General features: G+C 45.1%; 1 protein-coding gene across 1 annotated transcript in view; it reads right to left on the bottom strand.

The window, feature by feature from the left end:
• The window catches only part of zmp:0000000755 (phosphofurin acidic cluster sorting protein 2), a 43,455-nt gene extending 40,988 nt beyond the window's left edge, over window positions 1–2,467 (bottom strand). The window contains exon 1 of the mRNA XM_035605268.2: window positions 1,925–2,467. Within this exon, the coding sequence (XP_035461161.1) occupies window positions 1,925–2,145 (221 nt within the window). The 5' untranslated portion in view covers window positions 2,146–2,467. The remainder of the gene's footprint in view (window positions 1–1,924) is intronic.
• Window positions 2,468–10,856: the final 8,389 nt, after the last annotated feature.

The following is a 10,856-nucleotide window of genomic DNA, read 5'->3' on the forward strand; positions in this document are numbered from 1 at the left end:
CCACCCCCTGAAAGAATGCCAGAGCAGAATCCCCAAAACAGGCATTGGGTTGGGCTCCACGCACGACCTTTCACACCAGTCTGGGTTAAGTGCTCTAAAATGACATAAAGCAGAAACAGGCTTGGCGAGTTACATTGAAAACTGCTGTGAGCAATATTAACTCTGTCTGACAATAATTTCAACAAGACTTTTTTTTGGCCTGAATAAACAATTGTGTCATACATCATTATCCAAGAAAACCATTGGCAAAGACTTGTGTCGAGCAGCTACTGCAGCCGTACGCTGAACAATGACTGGCAAGCCTTTACTCTGTACCTCATTAATAATCCATTTCATCCTCGCCCTTATTCAGCTTTGATACAGCAACCCGGTATGTCATCCTCTACAGAGCGAAAGCAGATAGTGTAGAGTCGGTGATGTAGGAAATCAATGTGCCATGTGTGGCGCGGTCCGTAAATGCACTGACATGTCCGGGGCTTTTTTTCTGCGAGGGCCAGCAACCTTCAAACTTAATGGACACAGCTATCGGAAGCACTCAACGCGTCCTGTTCGAACAACACACTTGTAGTTGCTTGTGGAGAACGTTAATTCTATCAATCTGTGAGTGTAGGCATTGTATCACGGTCGAACATCAACGGTCATAGTTTAATCGTGGCAGATGTGATATAAAAGGTCACAAAACCCATTTAGCCCTTTCGTGAGCTAAAATACAGACAACACATTTTCTGTCATATGCCCACAATAACGTAGGGCATTGAAACAGTCACACCAGACGAGGGGGACAATATTCAAACTGTAGTTTATCCATGTCTTTCCTCATGCCATGATTACACACACACACACACACACACACACACACACACAGAGGCACACGCACACCGACTGGGCAGGAAGCCCCTCCCCCTTTGCGAGCCCACCGCTCCACCAATGAGTGCAACAGATCTAGGTCACCGCTGATTAATGAGCCCGCGGATCCCAGGAGGTCTCTGGTCAGGTGCTCGCCGACGACGAACACTAATGCGGAGAGTATTAACATCGCCGCTGCGCTCGATCTTAAACGGCGTCGTCGGGTGTGGAGGACAATGTGCAGACGCAGAAGTGAGGGTCGCAGCGGTGCCCCCCCCCCCCTCCCCCCTCCTCCTCCTCGTGCACGACGGCTGCTGTGTCAACACCACGAGAGCCTTGTTTGTTGTGGTGTCGCGGCCGTGTGACCGGCGAGCCAACGCCGCGGCACCTGAGCATAAACGGCGCATGAACGGTTTAAATAAAAACAACAACAGAAACACAAACAAAAAAAATGACGAGGATCTCAAATGGGCCAGCCAGAGGCGGACGTGCCCGTTTGCCCGGACGGCTGAAGGGGGGCGCGGGGGGCATGTTGCCCGTGAAGACGAACGGCGTGCCCCGTATTCATAGACAGTCGAGTCGCTGGTAGGTGACGTGCGCTCCGCAGATCGGTCCGCGTGGACACAAAGGAGAGGCAATGAAATGAGAAAAGTTGAAAACACTGGCTGGTGAACTAGTTAGCTCAACTTTCCAAGCTAGTTATCATCACTGTCGAAACACAACTACGACCGACTGATAACAGCCACACACTGCCGGAGACCGCGTCGGAGTTGTCGGTGCAAATGGGACAGTTTCGCGCACGACTGCGTCTCAGTCAGCCAGGACGAGACGCGTGTGTGCGCGAAAACGCCTCTCGCACGAAACACGAGTGGAAAACAGCGGCGCTCGTTTGCTAGGTAGCGTTAGCATTAGCCGCCGTGCTAGTTAGCTTGGTAGCTAGCCAGCCCGACAATGTTTTGGAAACGCGCTGCGGCTCGCCTCCTCCCTCGCGCCGCAGCCGCCGAGGGCGTCGTTCGCCCCGCTGGCCTGGTGTTGATTCAACGGCGTTGATTTGTAGACACTGCGACGATCACGTTACCTCGGCACGCAGCTCGGGGACGATCGGTCCACCTCCCAGGTCGCGAAGAGGTTCATGGGTACGGGCATGCCGCCGGAGCCCGAGCCCGAGCCCGAGCCCAGGACCACAGCCGCGGCTAACGCTCCGGTCGGGAGGCTCGTCGGCGCCGGTCCACCGCCGCCGCCGCTGCTCGGGTTCAGGAAGGCGGCCCGGACGCCTCCTCGCTCTACAGCCGCCGCCATCGTCAGCTCCAGTGCCTGCGGGAGCGGCTCTGGCTGAGTGTCGGACGAACGCGGGCGCCGCTGGACTGCGTGCTGCCTGCTCCTGCGGACTCCCGGCTCCTCTGTGCCGCCCGGAGATGCTGACAGGCGGGGCGGGGCGTCGAGTGGCTGCTGGTAGAGGGCAGCGCGTCCCCGCCACTGGGGAGGGACATCTTGGCTGTGATCGTGGTTTTACATCGCTTCACATGTTCACCCATAACGACCCAGGTTCCGGTGACGGCCATTCGGGATCATTCGGACGCGAGGTGATGTTAAAGGCGCCGATCGTCTATGGTCATGTTCACTGTCCATCATCTGTGCCTGTGGAATGTTGATCGAAGCAGAAATGACATGAAGAACAACTGTTTCAGCGGTTTTCATATTAACGTGCTCTGACCATGTGTAGAAAAAAGGCAAACACCTGATGCAGATCATTGGTATAGAGCTCAGCATATAGATACACAATATTTTCAGTCAATTAAAGCACAAGTGTGACTTGTGGCGTCAACAATTGCGAGCATATTCACTATGAAGTTGCTTTTCCTTTTGGTTTCTCTTACACTGATCATTTTTCAGAAATGATCCTGTTTGTTAAAGCTCAACAATTGGCAGTGAAATTCAGTGTGTCTGCACAGAAGTAAATGAAAGTTGTGTATTTTCTGTGTGTTTGTACAGAATTACGGATGCTAACTTACTTACACGAACTGCAATACTTCAAAAATCCGTTACTCTCAATCTGATCAACAGTACACATTGAAGTGGACAGGCACCAATTTGCTTAGAACTCCGTGTTTATTCACAGTTTGTCATCAGTCTACGACCATGTCACGACACCTGGTACTCGATTCAGTCATTGTTCTCATAATGCACGTGTTGTGAAACCCATTGACTGTAACTCTGACTAAGAACTCAAATACAGCTGACATGACTTGACACGTTCAGGAGGGTTGGGCAATTTTCCCCGTGACAGAATGTTTAAAGTGACCGAGGTTGGACCACTTCCTGAATCAATGAAATGTTAGTGGGCTTTGCCCAATCAGCATGTTCACGTAACGGCAATGCATCATTTGCGGGAAACATTCTCTTCCGTCAAGTCATCACCCCTGGCAGGTTTGTCTTTGCTTTATTGACCTCTGTAATACTGGTTAGACTTTCGTTAGGGAAATCAACCGCAGCTCACATGGACCCACTCACAATCGTGAAATAATTGCTCAAGAGCTAATTTGTGAAAATGAGCTCAGCACTTTGTCTCTTATAATCTCATGGGATGTAATGCTGCCACTGCGAAGCATGCTGTGACAGTCGCGATCACCTGACAACGTCCAGGCCGCGACAGTGGCAACATTCATTGAGCTTGTTAACGATGATGGCAAACATATCACACATTTTGAAATTTGTCATTCAATAACTCACTGTTAATTAATCTCACAATACATTTAAACTAGATTAGATTCATATAGAATTTAGAAATACATTCATGGCAAGCCAATCTTTATAGAGAAATCTCTCTACATGTTATATCATGTAGGTAGATAGAGAGGGGGGGGGGTGTCACTGCATGGATATGGAAACTTTGTGATGCAAGTCAGCTATTTACAAATCCTTATACAATTATACAATCATACCCTTCCTTAGCTTTGAGATGCTACTACAAGTGTGAGCATGATGACAGCGATGGTGATACACGGTGTTGTGAAGTGCATTGCCACCTGGTGTTTGAAAAGAGTGCTGCAACAAAATGTGGGATATTTGCACATTGTGAGTCATCCAATAGATGGCAGGCTGTCTGCATTTTTGGGGGGGATGTGAAAATAAAGATAGATGAGAAAGAGAGATATTCTCTTTACTCGTTTCCGCTCTTCTGCTCGCTCTACCCTCCTGACTGGACGCCCTCCTCCTCCTGTAAGTGGGTGGGTGGATACATATATTTTAGTGCTGTGACACTATTGATGTTTCCACAGCACAACAGTATGACACTTCATAAGCCAGCCATTCATCTTCGTTCAATTCCGGAGAAGATAAATACAATACATGTGCATCAGTTTGTCATCTATCACCTGCTCAGTGGCAGGCGTCTTCCCTAATATCAGGCGAAGGAAGTTCTGGGAGGCTGCTGATGTTTTGGAGCGGTTGCAGGGCATTTCAAGTCATTAGAGTCAGCTGGCTGGGTGAATGCTGCAATGCTTCTCTCTGATCTAAGCATATAGGCAAAGAACAATTCTAATTACCTCACATCATCTGTTAGGTAACAGCATCTTGCTCTCTCAAAAGCAGGATACCACAGATCTTTCATAATGCCAGGAAAGCAACTGTTGTTTCCAAGTAGATTTTTATTTTTAGGTGCGAGTTATTGTTTCAGGCTTGTGACAGTGTTTGTATGCCACCTCCTCACCCATCAAACTCAGACACTGAGCAAGCCTTTGATTACTTGCTAAAAACAACACTTTTCTGAACCACTGCACAGAGATTACAGATTGCAGTCACGCATGTTCTTCTGAAAATGTAGAACTTAAAGGACGCGAGGGCTTTGTGATGTTTAAGAAAACTCAAGAAAGTGAGTGCAATGAACAGTGAGCAGGGGCCTGCCAGTCCCTCTCTCCCAGAATTTTCAGAATCATCAGATATTTATTTTTCTCTGCCAGATTTTTCCAGCAATACAGAAAAATGTCATCATTGTAGCCAAAGGGACATTTATGAACTGACAATATGTTTACTCTAGGTGCCATATATGCAGCAAAATTGTGACCATTTCGACACATTAATGAGAAGGGTGGCACACAAGAAACGATGTGAAACCATATGATGAACCCTGGGGAGCTGAGCGGCGTTGTCCTGGCGATGAATATGAATTCTGTGCATGAAATTACGCAGCACAGAGTGTTTGTCTGCCTTAGTGCCTCTAGAGGCAGAGTCAACATCTGCATTCTTTGTGATGATTAAGACCTTAACTGCTCAAGATTAAAAGAGACAGATGAAGATGTTGTCGTTCTCCGACTTGAGCTGTACCCGCACATATTTCAACAGTGTTTTGTTCATTACCGACTTAACTCAAATCGTACCAACATGCACATCTTCCAGTTAATTCCGTTGAGGTTGCTGGTCTGTGTCAGCTTTCGCTGGGGTGGCTCTCGAACAGATGATGGAGAGGTCTCTCAAGCTGCAGCGAAAGAAAAGGGTCAACTCGCCGGTCTATCACAGCCAACCCATTTCACATGAATTCAAGGGGGGTCTCATTCATCAGGGAAACTGGGCATAGTGTTACCGTTATGTTTCTCATTTCACGCACATATTATAGTTGGCTCCCGTCGCAGCCCAGAGTGATTGGTCTCTGGAGAGCAATCGGACACAAATTTAAAGGTCCTGTCTATTTGTAATCAGCTGGAAAGATTGCCACATGCCCCGGTACAGTAGAGCGGATCAATTCAAGGCACACATCTTTCTCCCTCATAATCTCTCTGTACACCTCTCACTGTACGAATCACACTTCTGCAGATAACCTGCTGATATAATTAAGACTTTGCAAGCCTAACAAATTAAAGTTATTATGTCTCATGGATTATATCCTAAATTGTGACACAATCGATGTGCAATTTCCTGCATTTTGATTCATCCCAGGTATACATACAGTAAGGGAGGTGACCTTAAAGCCTATAGAACATTTCTGTCATCACTGAAGATGGAAGATTTACCATAAAAAGCCTGTATTCCTGTATGGATTTATTGTTAAAGTTTCCTGTAGTGAAAGAAACAATAAACATCTTTTGTCAATCTCAACTTTATCCTCAGCACATGCAATTAATAGGTTGTAAATTCAGATTAAGCAGATGCAGTATATCTGCTTTTATCCACTTGAAGTGGTGAAATATTTCATCTGCCTGACGTGATGTGGTTTGAATTCCTCTCTATGAAATCTCTGGGGTTCATATATTCAGATGTAAAACACCATTTTTTCCCAGGCAAATACAGAAAATGTAAGATGTTTACTACACATTTTCCTCGCTGAGTAGACACATGCGCCATCTTATTTACAAAACAGATCTTTATGATACCAAGTATTTCAGTTGTGGCTACGCGGAGACCCATAGGGAAAAGGGATGGATTCAAAAGCGAGTTTGATTTCAGCAAAATTATGTGTAAATCCCATTTGGAGGTTATGACTGACAGAAGAGATTCTTCAACAGAAGCCCCTTATCGTGTTACAAATACAGCATGGAGAGAAAGCCTCTGTGAATAGCAGTTTCAAAGAACCTTGTACATTTAATGTATATTTGCAAATGAATGACAATGGCATTCCCATTCAGTCTAGCCAACACGACATTTTGCCGCATGTTTATGGAAACTCTTCATACGCAAAGTGCATCAACGTTTTAAACCAAATAACCTTTTCTGGCACATCAAGAGATTTGCTCTAGTGGCCGTATGCTGAGGAAACACAGATAGTGGAGAATGGCACGAGAGGATAAAGGAAGAGACAAGTCGAGGGAGATGAAAAAGTGATGGAATGAGTTGATGCAATCCTATTAGAACATAAAGTATGCAAACCAGCAGAGACATCATGTGCCAGCTTTGAATCTCATCTCCATCTCGCAGTACATGGACTCTTCATAAACGCATTCATATTTCTCATCCATTCAGCTGTACCAGTGCAGCTCCATTGATCTCTGAAGAATGTATGCCCAGATTCCCCTGACACTCATTGTGTTTCCACTCTGGACAAAGCAGCCAAGAAAGACAAGAGAGACAGAGCTATGAAATCCATCTGCATGAATGTCAGCCACAGAGAACAGAGACTAGCAGGCAAGACAAAAGCTCTGCAGTGGAGTCCTGAAGACCTATGTCTCTTCTCGTGAGGGCTCACCAGGTCCCGCTGCACCGCCAGGCATCATTACAAAAGACACCTTTGGACAAGAGCCAATATTCGGGGGAAATGTCCTGCTGCCATTAAAATTCCCATTTAAGTAGAACCAGGAAATGCACCTGCTGGCTTGCGCTCCCTGCTTTCAGATGGGAGCCTTTGTCTAAAGGAATCATTTTGCATTTAGATTTCCCAGAGTAAAAAGAGACGCAAAGGGAAACTCCCTGCTCGGTTTCTCACAGTGAAAGCTCCTCCTTATGAGTCCTTTTAAGCTTAGCTGATTATTTCCTGCTTTGGAGTTGTAGCTGAATTGCCAGTACATGTTTTCTCCACTATTAACCCAGATATCCAAAATGGCAGCCCCAGGGTGTGTTTAATTGCTCTTCCCCAATCCTTTGAACTTCCCTGCAATCAGGGTTCCCAAACTCTGGCTACTTTTCACGGGGCAATTTAGAAAGGTATCTGTCTATCACAGCATTCCCCCAAAGTCACCAAAGGAGAAACAAGTCTGTCTCCCGAAATCTTTGAACTGCAATGCCATTGGAGGCTGCGATGCCAATATCTGCAGCTCCCTCTGTGGAACTTGCAAATTATCCAGCCAAGTCGATACAGGGAGTGCAGCCGGTGTGTTTTCTCTCTCACAGCAAAGTGTTTATTGTGCCCATCCGAGGAAAGGCTACAGCACAAAGAATGAGCCGACAGATTCTCTTCATCATTGGGATTACCATTCTCTCAGGAAGTGAATATTTGTTCTTATTGGATATTGTTGAAAGGAGCAATCATGTGTAAATCTGGCAGAGCCCTGTTTTCAAAAAAATTGTATAGAGAGGTAAATACACAAAGAAAGAAGTTGAACTGATTAACTTAATTCAAACAGAACTGCAGTGGTAGTCTACAGTTAGCCGCAGTTCCCAGAAGAGGAACTTTACATTTCTGTCTTACCTTTTTCTAGCTTTGGAGAAATGTGCAGGTGGATGTTGGATGGTTAATTTAGCTTTTCATTTTTCATTAGGACCTCTTGTCAAGAAGATACAGACGTGAGTCATTTGTTGACATGAGTGGCTTCACAATTCTCATCAGACAATGCAAAGACTTCCTTTCAAGCCCTGGTAGCAGCAATTCTGCCTTTTGTCAAGTGTTCTCAGGTGGGAAGCCAGTGAGGGATTGTATCTTTGTGCCATTTTGATGCTACTTTAACCACTGCAACTTTTATACTGACAACAATACTAGTCTCAATTCAAAACTAAGCGTAGTATGTAAAAAACCCTGAACAACTGCACCATGGACTTCTAAACAAAGGAACGTTGATGAGCACATGACCGCAGCTCACTTGTCCATACGTATCGAACTCTGATGAAAGGACGGGTGGGCACTTCAAGAAAACAGAATAACGGTGATAAAGTCTGACGGGATGTTCCTGTTTTTCTACTACCACCCACGCTGGAGATACAACACATTTCTCCAAGCTGCCAAGTGCCACTGTTTCATGACAGCCAAGGTGCTGGAACTTGTCGCCAGATAAAGTGGTGCATTATACTGCTCAAGCCGTGCTTTAAGTTTACCCCTCAGACGGCACGGAGCTGTGACAGGGAGCAACGCAGTACATTTTGAACGTCAACGTGCCATGCTCTGACCCCACCTTTGTCCATGACTTGTCATTAATTGTCCCTCACTGCTCAGCCTATGGACACTTCATGGCAACACGGAAAACTGACATGTCTGATTTTACCAGGAGAGCAGAACGGGAGCAGGGAAGGGATCACCTTGCGAACACTGCCCCGAGGGTCACAACAGAAAAAAAGAAGCCAGCACTGACTTTATCGTGTTGGTGAGCTTTAAATGTCAGGGGCTTTTTTTCCTGACCCCTGTCAAAACCAAAACGCCGTCAGAGTGACGCAGTCATTGGTGTGTGATCGGTATACTTTCAACATTTGATTCTGAAAAATATAAAAGCCTAGTGTTCTGGGGTCACAGAGAGCTTGAAATACACTGTGAATATTCATTGTAGCTGTCAAAGTATGACTATAAACCCCATCATTGCATTTACACAACAAAGTGCAGTATGTACCTTTAAATGCCTCCAGATGTGTTGCTGTGTCCTGACTGACAGCCATCGAAGGACACATTCCTGAGAAAATATGGAGATTTTGCCAAACAGATGCCTACAATTAATAATCACATTCATCTGGATTCATTTCATTCGCATATTTTTCTCAACTGAATGAAATCCCCATAAGGTTAAAGAAATAAAAGCCCTTGATCTTTGCGTGTGTGTAATTTCAGGAGGTGTGAATGGCAGATAACGAGGAGCTGAAGGCATGTTCTTACATGAGTCAGCCTGTCCTCATCATTTACGGCAATTATTGTTATTGTTATTGCCATTTTATATTGCTTCGGTGATGTACTGTGAAGCAATTCAAGGGAAACGTTCGCTTTTCAGGAAGGTTGGATCACCAACAATTTACACATTGTGACACACAGTTGACGATCACAGGAAACTGAAAGGTGAGGAAGCGAGTGGAAGAATCCAAAGCCCTCTTTCTTTTAGAAAACATAACTTGGCTTCTCAGTGGGATGGTTGACCCAGATATGTGAACAGAATATCTGAAGCTGCAGGCTATGTCAAGCATAAATCCAAATAAGTCATATTCTGTTAATTCATAGATGAACTAATATAACTCTTTGTCAGTACAATGTTGAAAGGTTGTGCATGTATATGTGGAGACACCCACACAGTTCGTTCACATGGTACAATGTGCTGCACGGTTGTCGCCTCTCCGGGAGGCTGGATTCTGTTCCCAGGGTAAGATTCAGTCTCTTGATTTATGATTTATTTTGTGCAGACTTGGTTAGCTCTGACATGCAAAACTTTTTGTCAAAGTTCACCTTCAATGATATTTTCCTTCTTTTGTTTATACTTTTTCCTTGCCAGTGTTTACCTGCAATTATATTTTCAAAAAAATGTCTCTTCGGCTGCAGCTTCGCTGAAGGCAAAGTACAAATAAAGCAGACAGGCACATGAGGAGCTGTGATCTATGAAAGAAAGAGTATTTGGGGGGTATTTTTGTAGTCTGACAAAAGCTGAATGGCCTTTTCAAATTATATTCTTATTTCTTTGAGAGCTGTCACTGTTTGATTCTTGAAGCGAGAGAAAGGACAGAGAATGGATTTATTTCAAAGGAAACAGATGTCTTTCATGGTATCAAACAACTACCAGGGAACACTCACACTCTGTTGCAAGATGGTTGCAGTAATTGCTTATGACATCAGGTCATTATATTCAATGGAAAAATACAGATGTGAAGACTGAAATCCAATTTGCAACACAATGTTGGCTCACCGGTAAATTCAGGTCATTTCAAGCCTGTATGGCAAACAGCTGTGCACACTTGCACAAAATGAGGCCTGTTAATTTTCTGAGGTTTTGGGTCGGATAAGATTAAGAGATTGTTTATGTGTCGCTGTGCGGGTGATTACTGGGATGGCTCTCACTGCCCGGGCCGAGGGATTAGAAAAGGATAAGAAACTGAAATGTAAAATGGTCTGTTATCTCATGCCAGGGAGGAGTGTGGGGACCAGATGTTATCTTTATGCGGGTAATGGGTTATCAAATCTTGGGGCAAAGATTGCAAATTTATTGTCCTTCTCCTCCTCTCTTAGATATTACCGAAGTTTTCATTATCTTGTCCACACACTGTCACCTCAATGACTCAGCTCCTTCTCCTCGGCCCGATGCAGAGTCACAAAGCAGCTTAGTTCCCGTCACCTCATTTACCCTCTCACACCAATCCAAATAGCTCCTTATCACCATAAACATATCATCGAATTCCAGCAATGA

Source organism: Scophthalmus maximus, chromosome 10 (assembly GCF_022379125.1).
Source record: "Scophthalmus maximus strain ysfricsl-2021 chromosome 10, ASM2237912v1, whole genome shotgun sequence".
NCBI lineage: Eukaryota > Metazoa > Chordata > Actinopteri > Pleuronectiformes > Scophthalmidae > Scophthalmus > Scophthalmus maximus.